This window comes from Canis lupus, chromosome 8, assembly GCF_003254725.2.
Source record: "Canis lupus dingo isolate Sandy chromosome 8, ASM325472v2, whole genome shotgun sequence".
In the NCBI taxonomy this organism is placed as follows: domain Eukaryota; kingdom Metazoa; phylum Chordata; class Mammalia; order Carnivora; family Canidae; genus Canis; species Canis lupus.
In genome coordinates this window covers 70,404,036-70,423,170 of record NC_064250.1, presented here as the reverse complement: position 1 = coordinate 70,423,170, position 19,135 = coordinate 70,404,036, and the positions used below count along the sequence as shown (strand labels likewise).

General features: G+C 42.1%; 1 protein-coding gene across 5 annotated transcripts in view; it reads left to right on the top strand.

The window, feature by feature from the left end:
- The window catches only part of MOK (MOK protein kinase), a 60,725-nt gene that overhangs the window by 17,457 nt on the left and 24,133 nt on the right, over nucleotides 1-19,135 (top strand). For 4 of the 5 annotated variants that reach the window (XR_003134971.3, XM_025443408.3, XM_025443409.3 and 1 more), the window contains 2 exons: nucleotides 5,871-5,985; nucleotides 17,816-17,905. Coding sequence is in view for 3 of the 5 variants with exons in the window: in XM_025443408.3 (XP_025299193.3) it covers nucleotides 5,871-5,985; nucleotides 17,816-17,905 (205 nt within the window). In the remaining 2 variants the exon portion in view is untranslated. Of the gene's footprint in view, nucleotides 1-5,870; nucleotides 5,986-17,815; nucleotides 17,906-19,135 lie in introns of those variants that run through there. The other variant, XM_049113501.1, reaches the window with a different exon arrangement.

Here is a 19,135-nt window from a genome sequence, read left to right as displayed (position 1 = left end):
GTAAGAATAATACCATACCAAATACTCTGTATCAGTAAAATTGGTTGATGTATGTGTTAACACTGTGATGAATTGTTGGGGGAAGCAGTTCGCTGTGTGCCCTGAGCTTCTCTACAAGTTCTTGCTGAGTGTGCCAGATGACAGGACTTATCTGGCTTCTGTGCTGCTTATTCAGAAAGTGCTGGGCCTTTGGCCCCGGGGTCCAATCCTGTAAAGCAGTCCGTTGCATGTACAGGTGTCATCTGGGCCCATCATGTCACCACAATGAGACTTTGGGGCAGGGGGACGAATGTGAATGTGCTGATGCTTGCTGTACCATGAGTCATAAGGTCTTTGTCTCTAATCCAAGAGTCTATGTCTTCTGCTAGTACTCATGAAACAGTAGCAGACTAATTTGACAACTTGTAAGTAAGTAAAATCTGAGACCAAGATAAGTTTGTTCTGAAAAATTAGGTATAGATTGAATTTTTTAGCTAAAGTCACTGAATATTTATTGAAAATAAAATTTTTTTAAAGTGGACTCCATACCCAGTGTGGAGCCCAAAGTGGGGCTTGAACTCATGACCCTGATATCAGGACCTGAGTGGAGATCAAGAGTTATATGCTCCACCAACTGAGCCAGCCAGGCATCCCGAAAAGATTATTTTTTTTGTGTAAAATCTTATAAATACAAATTCTGAAAAGCCTATCATTGTTTTATGACACGATGTTTACATATCAGGCATAGTAAGGTATGCTTACTAGGTGCTGTAATGGATACATAAACCCCCAAATCTCAGGGGGTTTCCACAAGAGAGGTATTTTTCATGGTTCATGTGAAGTCCTATGTGGGTGTTCCCCATTGGGAGACTTTCCTGGTAGTTTCTCCATCACCTTTATCTTCTCAGGTATCCTGGGAGTTCATTTCTCTCTCAGCTGGTCAGAGGTGTGAGCATGTGGGTGTGTGTGTTTTGGGGGGGGTCCACGTGTCAGCGGTTCGGTTTTTTCTTTTTTTTCTGCCTGCTGTCTTTGAGCATGCTGTGGCTGCCACGGCGACTGCCACTTCCTCTGCTTTTACTTTGTTATTCTTCTTATTATGGATAACTTCAAGCATGCCAGAAGTAGAGAAAATAATATGGTGAGCCCTCATGTGTACCATCACCTGGTTTCAACAGTGAGGACATTTTGCCACTCTTACCCCTGCCACTTTTTTTTTTCCTGGAGTCTGTAGTGTTTATTGTTGCTTTTTAATGAAACAGCATTCTCATGGAAAATCTCTAACTTAGGTGATGAGGATGAGACACTTGTAACTTACCCCTCAGAGAGAGCCACAAAATGTTTTGTCTTTAAGGAATAATCTGTGTCATTATTATTTTTTCTTTTTTCTTTTCTTTTTTTTTTGAGAGGGAGAGGGTGGGGGTAGGGCAGAGGAAGAGAAATTCCCAAGTAGGTTCCATGTCCATCAAGGAGCCTGACCCGGGGCTCGACCCCATGACCCTGAGATCACTACCCAAACTGAAACTAGGAGTCAGACACTTAACCTACTTAGCCACCCAGGCACCTCTAATCTGTGTCATTTTAAAAAATATATTAAATATATTCCATTATGTGGATAACCATATGTAATTTGTCTAGTTCCATGATGGGGGGAACCATCAGTTTTTCCCTATTAAATAATGTTGAACTAAGATCCTCGTATCATGCCTATTTGAGCAAATATTTTTTATAGGATAAGTTCTTTATTTAGAATTGCTGTGTCGGAGGGTATGAATGTCTTACAGATTTAACAAGTATTGTCGGGACACCTGGGTGGCTCAGCAGTTGAGCATCTGCCTTTGCCTCCGGAATTCCGGTATCGAGTCCCGCATCGGGCTCCTGCATGGAAGCCTGCTTCTCCTCCCTCTCTGCCTGTGTCTCTGCTGCTCTCTGTATCTCTCATGAATAAATAAGTAAAATTAAAAAAAAAAAAACCCAGGTATTGTCAAATTGCCTTCCAAATGCCTATCCCAGTGTACACGTTCAGCAGTGGCAAATGAGAATGTATAAGAGCATTTTAAAGCAAATCCCTACACATCATATCATAACCTGGCAATCCTTCAATATTTCTTGCTAACAGATAAGGACTTTTTTCATTTTTATACATTTCCCCTTTTAAAACTTCAATCCAATTAATTAACATATAGTGTTTTATTAGTTTCAGAGGTGAATTCAGTGATTCGTCAGTTGTATATAAAACCCTGAGCTCATTTTATCGTGTGCCCTCATTCATGCCCATTCCCCTCCCCTCCAGCAATCCTCAGTCTGTTTCCTGTGACTAAAAGTGTCTTATGGTGTGTCTCCCTCCTGATTACATCTTGTTTTATTTTTCCCTCCCTTCCTTTATGATCCTGTTTTGTTTCTGAAATTCCATGTAGGAATGAAATGATAATATGGAATATTTGATATGATAATTGTCTTTCTCTGATTGACTTATTTCACTCAGTATCATACCCTCTATCTAGTTCTATCCATGACATTGCAAATGACAAGATTTCTTTTTTTTTTTTTTTGGTGGCTGAATAATATTCCATTGTATATATACCACATGTTCTTTTTTAAAAAAAATTTTATTCAAGAGAGACACAGAGAGACACAGAGACACAGGCAGAGGGAGAAGCAGGCTCCATGCAGGGAGCCCAATGCGGGACTTGATATTGGTACTCTGGGATCACAACCTGAGCCAAAGGCAGATGTTCAACCACTGAGCTACCCAGGCGTCCCTATACCACATGTTCTTCATCCATCCATCTGTGGATGGACATCTGGGCTCTTTCCATAGTTTGGCTGTTGTGGACATTGCTGCTATAAACATTGGGGTGCAGGTGCCCCTTTGGATTACTGCATCTGTATCTTTGGGGTAAATACCCATAGTGCAATTGCTGGGTCATAGGGTAGCTCTAATTTTAACTTCTGGAGGACCCACACTTTTCCAGAGTGGCTGCACCAGGTTGCTTTCCCACCATTATTAGAGGGTTCTTCTTTCTCCACATCCTTGCCAACATCTGTTGTTTTCCTGACTTGCTAATTTTAGCCACTCTGACTGGTATGAGGTGGTATCTCCCTGTGGTTTTGATGTGTATTTCCCTGATGCCAAGTGATGTGGAGCTTTTTGTCATATGTCTGTTGGCCATTTGTATGTCTTCTTTGCAGAAAAGTCTGTTCATGTCTTCTGCTCACTTTTGACTGGATTATTTGTTCTTTTGGTGTTGAGTTTAATAACATATTTATGTTTCTTTTTTTTAATTGAAAGAAAATTTTAAAGGTTTTATTTATTCATGAGAGACACACACACACACACAGAGGCAGAGACACAGGCAGAGGGAGAAGCAGGCTCCATGCAGGGAGCCCGACGTGGAACTCGATCCCAGGTCTCCAGGACCACACCCCAGGCTGAAGGCAGGTGCTAAACTGCTGAGCCACCCAGGGATCCCCTACATTTCTTAAAAACATTATCACTTCTCAAAAAGTTGTGTCTTTTATTGTTGGTTTGTTCCAATCAGAAGACACACAGGCATTAAAAAAGTGTCTTGTCTGAGAGAGATGTTGAAGAGGATGGCCTTCTTTGGAGTTGTGCTGTGCCCTCTGCCTGTGTAGGGTTGGGACCCAGAGGTAATGGGCTTTTTATGGACTGAGTCTGTTTGATAGGTTTCTGATCTGTTCATTTCTGGTTAGCTCCACACTCAAGGTTCTTTCCTAGACATAGTTCAAAAGCCTACCCTATTTCGTTTAGGTCTTGCTTTCTGTGTCTCGTCCCAATCTGTGGAACCTCCCTCAAAGCTCTGTGAAGCCAATACCTGACTAGGATGCGGACGAGCTGTCTCTCTGTGATCTTGGTGCCATCCTGAACCATTTGTACGACTGTGAGGTCTCTCAGACTGCTCCTGTCAACATTATTTTCCAGACTTACGCTCCTATTATTTGGACTACCGGAGCTTTTTCAACCCAGTAAGACTTTCCTTTCTGGGTTTTTCTTTTTTTAAAGATTTTATTTATTTATTCATGAGACATACACAGAAAGAGAGGCAGAGGAAGAAGCAGGCTCTCTGTGGGGAGCCTGATGTGGGACTCGATTCCAGGACCTTGGGATCACGACCTGAGCTGAAGGCAGGTTCTTTTTTTTTTTTTTTTTTTTTTTTAATTTTTATTTATTTATGATAGTCACAGAGAGAGAGAGAGAGAGAGAGAGAGAGAGAGAGAGAGGCAGAGACATACGCAGGGGGAGAAGCAGGCTTCATGCCCCGGGAGCCCGACGTGGGATTCGATCCCGGGTCTCCAGGATCGCACCCTGGGCCAAAGGCAGGCGCCAAACTGCTGCGCCACCCAGGGATCCCTGAAGGCAGGTTCTTAACCGCTGAGCCACCCAGGTGTCCCCTTTCTGGGTTTTTCTCACTCCTTCCATTTCTGCTTGAAAAGTAGCCTTTCTTTTCTTTTCTTTTCTTTTCTTTTCTTTTCTTTTCTTTTCTTTTCTTTTCTTTCTTTTCTTTTCTTTCTTTTCTTTTTCTTTCTTTTCTTTCTTTCTTCTTCTTTCTTTTTAGTAGCATTTCTTCCCTGAGTTTGTTGTTGTATGAAATCTTTTGCTTGGGCAATCAGTAGTGTTCCACACACCCCACCACACTGCCCCTTTCCACCGCCTTCCAGAGGCTGGCAGGCCCTGGAGACATTGCTCTGTGAAGGCAGCAGTTACTGCAGGCAGCACTTGGGACTTTGCCGTGGTACACCAGGCTCTCCAGTGCCCCAACTTGCTGTCTACCACCTGACTGCATTTTTTAGATTGTTTAGATTTTTTGTTCTCAGCACCTCATCTCAAGATATACATGCCTGCATCTGTCAGGGTTTGGTCAGGAAAACAGAAACTGCTCTAGGTATTTCAAACAGGATGAGATTTAACACAGTGAATGAGAGATTGTGAAACCATTATCTGCACTGGACTGACTGATGGTGGTGGTGGCAGTTTTAAAACCAGGGAAGCTACTATCAGCTTTCAGAAAATCAGGAAATGCAAGAATGAGAGGAACTTGCCACAGATCACCTGGGCCTCCGTAGAACCCCAGGGGCTGATGTTCAGTAGAATACCCTGAGGCTGCTGGTGCAAGATCACCATAGCCAAAGCCCTTGCTCAGGTGCTCCTGCTAGAGAGCCCCAGTCGGCCTCCACTGCTCTGGTTGCCTATTTTCCAGCCCTTATAGGGTAGCTGAGCCTCTGACCGCTGGTGGCATTCAGGCTGAGACGTTCCCTGCTGTACGAGGAGGAGCACAGACAGACTAGGAGGAAATGGTGCTCATTGCCAACACACAACCTAGCTGGGTTTTTTTTCCCCAATGTAAGAAAATCCTGTTAACTTTTTTTTTTCCCGGTTGTATTGAGAAATAATTGGCACCCATCACTGTGTAAGTTTAAGGAGTACAGCATGATGGCTTGGTTTACATATTGTGAAATGATTACCACGATAGGTTCAGCTAACATCCATCTTCCCCTGTAGATTTGATAAAAAGAAAAAAGGAAACAAAATTTTCTGCTTGTGACAGGGTCCCTTAGGACTGTTCTCTTAACAACTTTCCTGTATGTCATACAACAGTGTTAGCTGTGGTCTGTCATCTTGTGACATGTTCCATCCCTGTGCTTTTTTATTTGTAACTTGGAAGTTTGCTCTTCTTGACCATCTTCTCCAGTTCCCCTGTGCTTGCAGCTTCCTGTGAGTTGAGGGGAGCCCTGAATCCTAGAAACCAGAGTAATAGTCCTCGGTATGTTGGCATTGGGCTATTGTATAAATGGGTAAAAAAGCTTGCTTCTGGAAGTGAGTACAAAGTATATGCATACATAAATTTCATCTGTGTAATTGTTTTTATTCGTAGACTATAAAGCCATTGGCAAAATAGGAGAGGGAACGTTTTCTGAAGTTATGAAGATGCAGAGCCTGAGAGACGGAAGCTACTATGCATGCAAACAGATGAAGCAGCACTTTGAAAGGTAGGTGGGCAGATAATGTACTCACAACTAAATGCAGCTACAGGTTTAGAGCAGGAAGGGCCACTTAGTGTGAAAAGTTATTCATGTAATAACACCTATTAGGGACTAACTTATGTTTATGATAGTTATGAGCTAACTTCATGTTTATGATACTATTCATGTTTATGATAACTCTTCTGTTTATGATTATATTCATGTCCAGGCTTACTGTAATATCAGTAATTAATGGTCACAAAACATTTAAATTGTAAAAGTATGCCTCACTTTAAATAACCTATATGTTCCTGAAAGTTGTATGTTGGACTCTTATAATAGAATCTTAATAGTTGAAATATAAATTGGAAACCTTAGTCTCGGGGCGCCTGCGTGGCTCAGCGGTTGAGTGTCTGCCTTCGGCCCAGGGCGTGATCCCAGGGTCCTGGGATCGAGTCCCACGTCGGGCTCCCTGCATGGGGCCTGCTTCTCCCTCTGCCTGTGTCTCTGCCTCTCTCTCTCTTTCTCTTTATCTGTGTCTCTCATGAATAAATAAACAAAATCTTAAAAAAAAAAAAAGATGAACTCCTAATTTATTAAAAAAAAAAAAAAGGAAACCTTAGTCTCCATGTATTAGAGGTACCTATGATTTAATTATTTGTGAATCAATTAATATATTGGAAAACAATTTCCAGATAGAGTTGGAAAAATTATTCCCTGAAAGGAATCAGTTGCCACTTGTGGAGAGGGAAGCTCTCTTATTCTAGGTTCATCCCTTGGAGGACTGCTGTGGCTTTGGCCCTCAGAGCAGTCTCTTAAATCCCTCACACTTGCAGCTTTCTAACATAGGGCACTAATGAGCCAGACAGCAGATGTGATTAGGCAGCTCTGTCAGAATAATGAAGCAGCGGCTGCCTCACGGCAGCTGGGAAACTTCAGTAGAGAGGCTTGAAGCTCAGCCTTTGTTTAATATCAAAGGAATTGAGGTCTCTAAATAGTAAAAGCAAGTTGTAAAAAAAAGTAGACATTCCCCAACATCCACACACAGTCTTCTGAAGTGTTTCAGGATATAAACCTTGATTTTAGACTCTTAGTACAAAAGATTGTTTCTCAGATCAGAAAGGAGCACAGGACAGTTAGAGAGTATTGAGAATAGTAATGTCACCTTTGTGACCTCCCCATGGGGTAATTGTAACCATCCCTGGTTTGCACACGAAGAGAGGTGCTCAGAGATCTGAAGTAGCTTGACAAGTTGTCACTATAGGTCACTAGGTGGGCAGAACCATATTTGAATCCAGATTTCACCGACCCAGAATCCTCCCCCTTCACTGCCCAGAGCATCCGGTTCTTTACCTACTGCTGCCAGGACTCTGAAGCGTCTGGGTCTTCAGCTTTTCCTCTGTTCCTCCCTTCCTCTGTGTGTTCTGCATCTCTGGGTTTATCTTTCTTCCTACTCCACCTTTACCTTTAAACTATTTGGGGTGGAGGATTTGATGCACAGTGTACTAACTATCCCATACCCAAAGAGCAGGCTTTCTGAAACAACTACCTTTGAGAGAAGCACCGCACCCCCAGAGTAACAGAGAAAGGACTTTGAATGGCGGGATGTGATGCATTTGCACATCAGGAGAGGATTGGAATCCCCCATCAGGTTCCACTGTCAGGCTCAGGGGTGGATGTGCTTATAGCAATGATTGCTGGCTGTTATTTTGTTTAGAGATAGATATAAAAAGTGGACTGGACAGAGCCTGCAGACTTGAGGCATTTCTGGGATTATTTGTGTGTCAGAGGAACATGCGGTTACACTTGTTCTGTTGAGCTGGCCGTCAGGAGAAATCACACTTGGTCATGGGTGTGCCTTCAGGAAGATAGAGATATCTGTAATACGGTACAGAAAGGTGTCCATCAAAGATGGTGTTCTTTCCCGAAAGTCCGTAATCTGTTTAATTATGAGAATACATCAGACCAAATTAAGGGGCATTCTATGGAATACCTGCCTGGTACCCCTTAAAATTGTCAAGTTAGCAAAAAACAAAAGACAGGAACCGTCACAGACTGGAGGTCAGTATGGGAACATGATGACTTAATTATAATGATGTGTCCTGGGTCCTAGAAGAGAAAATGACATTCACGGAAAAGCTGGGGAAATCTAAATAAAATGTCTAGTTAATAGAACTGTACAAACATTACTTTCTCAGTTTTGATAAATGTTGCGTAAGATGTTAACACTAGGGGAAGCTGGGTTATGGGGACTTTCTATCTGGTAACTCTTGTGTTAGTCTAAAATGATTTCAAAGTAAAAAAAAAAAATCAAAATAAATAAAAGTAACCACTGACAATATGGAATTGCTCCTGTTGCTGCTAAGCTTCCTCCTGATATTTCTTTTTTTTTTTTAAGATTTTATTTATTTATTTCTGAGAATACACAGAGAGGAGAGAGAGAAGCAGAGACACAGGCAGAGGAAGAAGCAGGCACCATGCAAGGAGCCTGACGTGGGACTCGATCCTGGGTCTCCAGGATCAGGCCCTCGGCCAAAGGCAGTGCTAAACTGCTTGAGCCACCTGGGCTGCCCCCTGATATTTCAAAGATATCAAAGATACTAATGTTTCATTATTTTCTTCTCTGTAGTTGTCATCCATTTTTGAGAAGTAAATAAACATATGTTATTTAAACATATGGTCCTCTCTTGTTAAATCTGTACCCCACAGTATCAATTGGTAAAGGTACTGCTGTTATTTCTAACTTACAGGAAGAAATGACTTCATTGTTTCTTTTTTTTTCTTACATTTTTTTTTAAATTTCTTTTTATTGGAGTTCAATTTGCCAACATATAGGATAACACCCAGTGCCCATCCCATCAAGTGCCCCCCTCCCAGTCACCCCACCCCCCGCCCACCTCCCTTTCCACCACCCCTTGTTCGTTTCCCAGAGTTAGGAGTCTCTCATGTTCTGTCTCCCTCTCTGATATTTCCCACTCATCTTCTTTCCCCTTTATTCCCTTTCACTATTTTTTATATTCCCCAAATGAATGAGACCATATAATGTTTGTCCTTCTCTGATTGACTTATTTCACTCAGCATAATACCCTCCAGTTCCATCCACGTCGAAGCAAATGGTGGGTATTTGTCGTTTCTAATGGCTGATTCTTCTTTATCCATTCATCTTTCGATGGACACTGAGGCTCCTCCACAGTTTGGCTATTGTGGACATTGCTGCTATAAACATTGGGGTGCAGGTGTCTCGGCATTTCACTTCATCTGTATCTTTGGGGTAAATCCCCAGCAGTGCAATTGCTGGGTCGTAGGGCAGGTCTATTTTTAACTCTTTGAGGAACCTCCACACGGTTTTCCAGAGTGGCTGCACCAGGTCACATTCCCACCAACAGTGCAGGAGGGTTCCCCTTTCTCCACATCCTCTCCAACATTTGTTGTTTCCTGTCTTGTTAATTTTCCCCATTCTCACTGGTGTGAGGTGGGATCTCATTGTGGTTTTGATTTGTATTTCCCTGATGGCAAGTGATGTGGAGCATTTTCTCATGTGCTTGTTGGCCATGTCTATGTCTTCCTCTGTGAGATTTCTGTTCATGTCTTTTGCCCATTTCATGATTGGATTATTTGCTTCTTGGGTGTTGAGTTTAACAAGCTCTTTATAGATCGTGGATACTAGCCCTTTATCTGATAGGTCATTTGCAAATATCTTCTCCCATTCCATAGGTTGTCTTTTAGTTTTGTTGACTGTTTCTTTTGCTGTGCAGAAGCTTCTTGATGAAGTCCCAATAATTCATTTTTGCTTTTGCTTTTCTTGCCTTCATGGATGTATCTTGCAAGAAGTTGCTGTGGCCGAGTTCAAAAAGGGTGTTGCCTGTGTTCTTCTCTAGGATTTTGATGGAATCTTGTCTCACATTTAGATCTTTCATCCATTTTGAGTTTATCTTTGTGTATGGTGTAAGAGAATGGTCTAGTTTCATTCTTCTGCATGTGGATGTTCACTCGTAAAGCAATCAATGTGATTGATCATATCAGCAAGAGAAAAAACAAGAACCATATGGTCCTCTCAATAGATGCAGAGAAAGCATTTGACAAAATACAGCATCTATTCCTAATCAAAACTCTTCAGAGTGTAGGGGTAGAGGGAACATTCCTCAGCATCTTAAAAGCCATCTACGAAAAGCCCACAACAAATATTCTCAATGGGGAAACACTGGGAGCCTTTCCCCTAAGATCAGGAACAAGACAGGGATGTCTACTCTCACCACTGCTATTCAACATAGTACTAGAAATCCTAGCCTCAGCAATCAGGCAACAAAAAGAAATAAAAGGCATTCAAATTGGCAAAGAAGAAGTCAAACTCTCCCACTTCGCAGATGGCATTATACTGTACATAGAAAACCCAAAAGACTTCACCCCAAGATTGCTAGATCTCATACAGCAATTCAGCAGTGTGGCAGAATACAAAATCAATGCCCAGAAGTCCGTGGCATTTCTATACACTAACAATGAGACTGAAGAAAGAGAAATTAAGGAGTCAATCCCATTCACCATCGCACCCAAAAGCATAAGATACCTAGGAATAAACCTAACCAAAGAGGTAAGGGACCTATACTCTAAAAACTACAGAACACTTCTGAAAGAAATTGAGGAAGACACAAAGAGATGGAAAAATATTCCATGCTCATGGATTGGAAGAATTAATATTGTGAAAATGTCCATGCTACCCAGGGCAATTTACACATTTAATGCAATCCTTATCAAAATACCATGGACTTACTTCAGAGAGTTGGAACAAATCATCTTAAGATTTGTGTGGAATCAGAAAAGACCCCGAATAGCCAGGGGAATTTTAAAAGAAAACCATAGCTGGGGGCATCACAATGCCAGATTTCAGGTTGTACTACAAAGCTGTGGTCATCAAGACAGTGTGGTACTGGCACAAAAACAGGCACATAGATCAATGGAACAGAATAGAGAATCCAGAAATGGACCCTCAGCTTTATGGTCAACTAATATTTGACAAAGGAGGAAAGACTATCCACTGGAGAAAAGACAGTCTCTCCAATAAATGGTGCTGGAAAAATTGGACTTTATTGTTTCTAGAAGAAAGTTCTAGAAGAAAGACAGCTGCCTTGAGGGTCATCTTTAGGAAGCAGATTGCAAATTTGTTGGATGCTCCAGTGTCACTGATACTTGATCCACAAATTTAATGTTCTCTTGTTTTTTTACCCATGAAAATAATATTTCTAGCTCTTGGAGTATCTATCATCGTTAAAAAATTTAATCTTATTCGCTTGAAGAATAATTTTCCGTTCTTTGGAAATCAATATTTGCTGATTTATCCTCGTCTAAGTAAATCCTCAGAGTCACCTTGCACAGTTGTGTGGGTGGCATGAGAAACGAGAAGCAGTAACAGGAAAATCACGCTGAGTCACACGGGCAGAACGAGGTTGGTATTTGGAGCTTGTGACTCCCACCTCCTTCAGGTTTTACTTCCATTCCTTGCCTCCCCCTTTTACTGAAATAGAACTGGACAGCACCTGCAATAATAGTTGCTCATGTGAAGTCCGGGTGAGGTCGGATGAGTGAGTTCATCAGGATTGTTGTTGGGAAGGGTACTCTCAGCTTCCAAGGGTTGTTCTCCAGAGTGGCTCGAAGGCTCAGTTTGGGGATAAGGGAGTTACTTGCTGGAGCCAGCAGACCCAGCCCTTTTGATACCTGTTTTGGTAAATCTTCAGCATGGTTTCCACCTGTACTCCCCGCAAGTGCAATGGTTAATTAGAGGGCCCCCTTTCTTTTTTGCTATGATTGTATTCCATATTCTTCCTATAAAAATACTATGAAGAGACAGAATGAGTTTCTTTAAAAAAAAAAATCTGTGGTCTTGATATTTATAGGATCTCTCTGTGTCCTGAAGCAATAAGAATAACACACGTGGGCCACTCCTAGTGGCAGAGGGACTAGCTCAGGCTCTGAAGTTATGTGACCTTGGACGGTTCCTCCATCTCTCTGTGTCTCAGCTGTTCTGTATATACCATGTGGGGTATCTACCTAACATCTCCCTCATAGTGTCCTGTGATCAGCCTTGTGATCAGCCCTTGTGAGGGTTGACTGAGGGCAGGTAGGCATTCAGCACAGTGCTTGTGCTCTGATCCACAGTCACAGCCTGCCATATAACAGTGCAGGTGAGTGGGGTTTGAAGACTTGAGAAAATTGAAGCGGGGCGATAGCAGAAATCGTGATAAAGATGACAGCAGTTGTTCACCAATGGTCTGGCGCCACGCCCAGCGCCGGGTGAATTTTGTACATATAGCATTTAATCCTCACTGCAGCCCTAGAAGAAAGATGCTGTCGTTGCTTTCTTTCAGGTTAGGGAAGCCTGATTGGAGAGCCCAGTCCCCTCACCTGTCCGGTATCACCCAGCTGGCAAGCAGTAAAGCCCAGCGTGGGACCCGAGTCTGTTGTAGGTCCAGAGCCTTGTTCTTTCCAGCGCTCCTCACTGCTGCAGAATGCCATGTAGCCGTCTGGTCTTGACTTGGCCCGTGGTTTTTCTCAAGTCACATGACTACATGGTCCTCAAATTATTTTTACAAAAATAAAGTCTGCTTTGTAAGGTTTTAAATAAAAACAAAGGCAAGAAATTCGTGAGTCACTTTAAAAGCTCTTTTACTTACAAAGAATATAATAATAGAAAATTCCAACGTATACAAAGTAAACAGAACAGTATAATGAACCCCAGGTGCCCAGCAGCCAGAATCAGCACGCCTGTGATTTTTATTTCCTGTGCATCTCCACCGGGCCTCCTTCCCTGCTTGCTTGTTAGTATACGGTTCTTTTTTTAAGGCAAAATTTGCATACGTTAAAATGCACATTTCTTTATAATTTTGGCAAATGGATATTATCATGTAATTAAGAGATAGAACATTTCTGTCACCTAGAAAGCTCCTTCATGGCAGTTCTCCACCCCCATCCAAGGCAATCACTCTTCTGGCTTTTTTTCCTTTATCCTCTGCTAGAAATTCGTACTAAATGGTATCTCCTAGAAAGTGCTGAATGTGCTCTCTTGACCAGCTCTGTTGGCTCAGCATGAAGTCTTTGAGATTCATCCACACTGTGGCTCCGGCAGTTTATACCTTTTTACCAACCTTTTTACCACCGAGTAGCAGAGTAGCATTCATAGCATGACACAATCTGTTTATCCCTTCTCCTGGTGACAGACTTTTCAGTGGTTTTGGTTTCAGGCTGCTATGAATAAAGCTGCTATTAATTAAACCTCATGTACAAGTCTTGTTGGGATATAGGTTTTCATTTTTCTTGGCAGTTACCTAGAACAGAATCGCTGAATCAAAGGGTAGGTGTTTAACTTTATAAGAAACTGCCAAGCCTCTTTCCAAAGTGATTATACCTGCTTGCATCCCCACCAGCAAAGAATGAGAGTTGCAGGTGCTCTGCACACCTCCTCCCACTCCAGCATTTGGTGTTAGTCTGAAATGTTAGCCCCCCTTGTTGAGTATGTAGTGGAGTCTTATTTTGGTTACTTTCCACTTCCCTGATGACTGGTGATGCTGAATACTCACTCATGTGCTGCTTATTTGCCACTCATGTACCTTTTGTAATGTGTGAGAGTATTTCTTTCTTAAATGTTTGAAATAATCTACCTGTGAAATCACCTGGGCCTAGAAGTTTCCTTCGTGGGGAAGCTTCATCCCCATACCCCGTGATGTTTATCACAACATCATTCATAGTGGTGATGAGCTGGAGACAAAGCAGGGCAGTGGATGATGGTACCCTGGTCCCACGGAATGTTACAGTCAAATAGAACCATACCAAGTAATTTGGGATTTTCATAAGGTTTTTCAAAGCTTCATTGAGATATAATTTACATATCATAAAAGTCCACCCATTGTAAGGAAACATATAGTTGTGCAGCTCTCACCATGATCCCATTTTAGAACACTTCCATCAGCTGTGAGGAGGCTTTTGCTAACAAATTCTGTTTCTTTGGTAAACGTAGGGCTACTTTTTTAAAAAATATTTTTAAAGATTTTTTAAAAAATTTATTCATGAGAGACACAGTAAGAGAGAGGCAGAGACATAGGCAGAGGAAGAAGCAGGCTCCATGCAGGGAGCCCGATATGGGACTCGATCCCAGGACTCCCAGATCATGCCCTGGGCTGAAGGCAGGTGCTCAGCTGCTGAGCCACCCAGGGATCCCCAAAGGGCTACATTGATTTTCAAGTTTGTGTTGGATTTGGTAATTTTTTTATAGGAATTTGTCTATTTAAATTGTCATATTTATTGGCATACACTTGTTCATAATACGCTCTTATCTGTTTAATAATCTAACTCTAGTGATGTCCGCTCCGTCATTCTTGATACTAGGAATTGGTGGTAGTGTTTTATCTCATTTTTTTTCCTCCATTGGTCTTGCTAGGGGTTTATCAGTTTTATTAATCTTTTCAAAGAACTAACTTTGGGTTTATTAATTTTCTCTATTATTTGTCTGTTTTTAAAAGATTTATTTATTTGAGAGCTGGGGGTGAGAGGAGCAGGGAAGAGAGAGTCCCAAGTAGACTCCTTGCTAAGCGTGGAGCCTGACACAAGGCTTGATTTCACCACCCTGAGATCACAACCTGAGTTGAAGCCAAGAGTCAGTTACTCAACCGACTGAGCCACTCAGGCATCACTGTTTGTCTCTCTTCTGTGCCATTGATTTCTGCTCTTTATTGTTGCTTTTCTCCTGTTTTGTTTTAATTTATTCTTTGTTTACCTTCTTGAGGTGAAAACATAGATAATTGATTTTTTCCATTTCTTCCTTTCTACATAAGCATTTAAAGCACAAATGCACTTCTAAGTCCTATTTTCCTGCATTCCATACGTCTTGATATGTTGTTTTCTTATTGCTTGCTTTAAAATGTTTTCTAATTTGCCTTGTGATTTCTTCTTTACCTGTGGTTTATTTACAAATGTGTTTGATTTCCAGATATTTAGGGCTTTTCTACCTAGTTTAGTCTCCCTCCCTCCCTTCCTTCCTTCCTTCCTTCCTTTGACCTTATTTATTTATTAGAGAGAGAGAGCACAAGCACAAAGTGGCAGTGGGGAGACAGAGGGAGAGGGAGAGGGAGAAGCAGACTCCCCACGAGCAGGGAGCCTGACGCAGGGCTGGATCCCAGGACCCTGGGATCATGACCTGAGCCTAAACCAGATGGCTCGCTGACTAAGCTACCCAGGTGCCCCTCTACTATCGCTGATTTCTAATTTAAGTCCCTCATGGTCAGAGAATATGTTCCATAAGTCTTTGTATTTGGAAATTTATTAAGACTTATCTTTGGGTCCAGCCTGTTCATCTGATTGAAGAACATCTGAATGAAGGTGTTAAATATGGGTGCGATAGAAGGCTAGTTATGTCAAGGTGGTTAACAGTATTGTTAGGATCTTGTGCATCTTTACCAGTTTTCTCAGTGACTGTTCTGTCAGTTATGTAGAGGAGTACTGGAACTTCTGGCTTTTTCTTCTTTCTGCCATCAGGCTTTATTCCTTGTGTGTGAAGCTCTCTTATTTAGCACATTGTCCTGTCTTTTTGATGTACTGCTCCATCATCACAAAGTCGTTATAGGTAGTGATAATCTTTATTTTGAAATCTACTTTGTCTAGTATTAATATAACTACTTCTTCCCCTTCAGCTTGAGGACTTTCTTCCTACAGATTGGAAGGATTAGATAAACTTTTCGATAAAAACCCTTCCAGGGGGATCCCTGGGTGGCGCAGCGGTTTGGCACCTGCCTTTGGCCCAGGGCGCGATCCTGGAGATCCGGGATCGAATCCTACGTCAGGCTCCCGGTGCATGGAGCCTGCTTCTCCCTCTGCCTGTGTCTCTGCCTCTCTCTCTCTCTCACTGTGTGCCTATCATGAATAAATAAAACAAAACAAAACAAAACAAAAAAAAACAAACAAACCCTTCCAGGGCGACTGCACCGTTGGTTAAGTGTCCCACTCTTGGTTTCGGCTCAGGTCCTGCTCTGGGTCCGGAGATGGAGCCCTGTGATGTCAGGCTCTGCGCTCAGTGGGGAATCTGCTTTCTTCTCCCTCTGCTTCCCCCCACTCATGTATACTCTCTCCCTTTCTCTCTAAAATAAATCTTAAAAAAAAAAAACAAACAACCCACTTCCGATGAAATGTTGAAATTGTATAATTTAATGTTTTTTATTTTTTAGACTTGGACCTGGTATAATTATAGTTTTTTCTGGTTGTAGGAAAAAATCCATTTATGGTAGATATCATTGTTTCTTTTTGGAGCAAAGGTTGCCTGCACTCCACTGTGTTCAATTCCAGGATTGTTTCTGTCTCCAACAGGATAGTGAAAACAAATAAAACCCTGGATATCACCTGACCACAAAATTTGAAGCAGCTCCAAGACACAGAAGATTGGTTAATTCCAGTTTTTTAGATTATTTTCGTGATATTTATTTATTTATTTATTTATAAAAGATTTTTTATTTATTTATTAATGAGAGACACAGAGAGGGGGTGGGGCAGAGACACAGGCAGAGGGAGAAGCAGGCTCCATGCAGGGAGCCTGATGTGGGACTCGATCCCTGGACTGCAGGATCACGCCCTGGGCGGAAGGCAGGCACTAAACCGCTGTGCCACCCAGGCTGCCCTATTTTCATGATTTTTAAAAGAACAGAGGTTATTTGTATTTTATTAAAATAAAATATTGTTATTTGAACAAAGGTTTGTGGCGCTTAGATGAAAATACCTTTCTAAATATATTAGTTAATTATTTCTGAGTGAAATGTTTGTGGAGGCATAAAAGAATTATGTCTGCAATAAGCAGAATATGTTTTAGGGTATGATAACTGGTTTTCATATTAAAGATGAGAAGAGTGGATGGTTGTTTGTCTCACTGTTTGACTATCCAGTTCTAAAAACTAATTTTTTTCATACGGAGTATTATAAAATCAGAACTGTCACTAGCTCCATTGGTTTCTTGCTCTTTCCACCTAGAGCAGGGTTTCTCACGTTGGCACTATTGACGTTTGGGCCCAGATTATTATTTGTTGTGGGGCCTGTCCTGTGCCTTGTAGGATATTTAGCATCCTTCCTGGCTGCTACCGCTGAATGCCAGTATGGAACAGCATGTTACAGAACCTGTGACAGCTAAAAATGTTTCCAGAAATTGTCAGATTTCCCCTGAGGGGCTAGGTCCTTCCCAGTGGTCCTTCCCACTGACCTACAGCATGCCACAAGTAGGGGCATGACAGGCATCAGGTAGAGGTGGGGTCTTCAGCAACCTAGTCCTGAGTCAGTGGGCTCCCCTCAAGGTGTGGGACCTTGGAGAAGAGCCTTGGTCGTCTCTTCCAGTGCAGACCCCAGGAAAGGTGATTGAAAGATGCTCTATAATCAGTTGCCTAAGTGCCCCCAAAAGAATGTTCCACTTGATCTTTTTTTTTTCCTCTTCCTTTTGTCTGATTGGTATCTTTATTCAACTCCCCTGTCTGCTCATGGAAGTCTGAAATGTGTACTTCAGGTGGTATTCATGTTGCTCAGCTGGTTAGTAATAAGGAATTTTATATGTTCCTATGTTTATTAATTATCAAAGAAACCACCAAGGTATTCTTTCAGGAGTTTAGATGGGGAAAATTTGAATGTATGTCCAAAGCTATAAGAACCTTGGTTTTTATCAGATAATGCAGATTGAGACGTGTTGAATTTTAACTGCTGTCGGGAAAAATATAAGCTGATTAACTTGCTTGAAATATTTGTGAGTTTTTCAGTTGTGACCATGGGTAATAAATAATGATTGACTAACCCTAATTGAAAGTTGACTTAAATTATAAATTATTTATTTTTACCTACACAATAGTATTGAGCAAGTGAACAATCTGCGGGAGATACAAGCACTGAGGCGCCTGAATCCACACCCAAACATTCTTACGTTGCATGAAGTGGTTTTGTAAGTATATTTGGGGCTTTACAAATTATCTCAATTTGATTACATGATTAAGTCTTTTTAAGAAATAAAACCATGGTAGACATTTAAAATACTTGTCTTGTAGCTCAGGGAGTAATGATTTTCATTTTATCTTGTCACATATTTCTTTACTTGGACAAATGTATAACTGATTCCTGCTGTGGAAATGCCTTCGTTTAGGTGACTTCGTATTATAAAAGCATACAAAATTCAAATGGTTCCTCTGCTGTAGGTCCGTGAGGCTTCTTTGTAGACAGTGGCCTGTGCATCTGAGGCCTAATGGGAAAGTACTGTTGTCATGTGTCAGGGACTGTACTTGCTTTGTCCCTGCCAGTTGCCACGTCTGCACAGTCTCAGGCAGTGAGACCTCCTACCTTACTATGGTTGATGCAATTCAGGGGACTTTTCATCTCTGTTCTAGTTCTAAGAATAGTTTCCCTAAAGCTTACCTATCAATCAAGAAGGCAGAGCACAGCTCATCCCTAGGTGTTGGCAATTCTGCACCATACTTCTGGACCCTGAGCCAGGAACTCGGACCCAGGGTCCTGGGCCCTGCCCTTCTGTGGGCCCTGAGAAGGTGCACACCATTTAAAGTCTCTCTGTGGCTTTCCAGGCTGCTTTTAAACCAGCCAGGTGTCTGACAATGAAAGTGCGATTGATTTTAATTAGAGGATTGAGCCGTCTTAAACTCAAAGTGAAATGTCTCATCATAGCTGTGTGGCCTCCTGGCCTGCAGTGTTCTGAGCGGTCAGTGTGGGCCAGGTCCAGAGACTGCGAGGTGCAGCAGTCACCATGGGGATGGTGCTTCGTGCACACTTCACAGGCATTTCTGCCTGGGATTGCGTGTGGGTCTCCTGATAGCCCCGCCAGAGGTGCCCTGAGTAGGGTCTGCAGTGACACGCTTTCCCCTCCTGGGGCTCAGGATCCCTCAGAGCTGTCTGAACTCAGATGCTGGCAGCTTGGCCAGGGGCCTCCATCCCTAGTGTGTGTAAGGCCTGGATGCCACACCGGCATCACGTGACCGGTCTTCCTCCCTTTTCCCCTGACTGCTTTGTGGATTTTGTCACCTCATTATAATTTATTCCAATGACATGGAAGGAATTTAGGTAAATTAAAAATAAATTTGTAGTCACAGAGCATGAATTGATCTTTTTCCTCTTTTTTGCTTAGCCAACTCCTCAACCTCATTTCTTCTTTCTGCTGGGAGTTAAT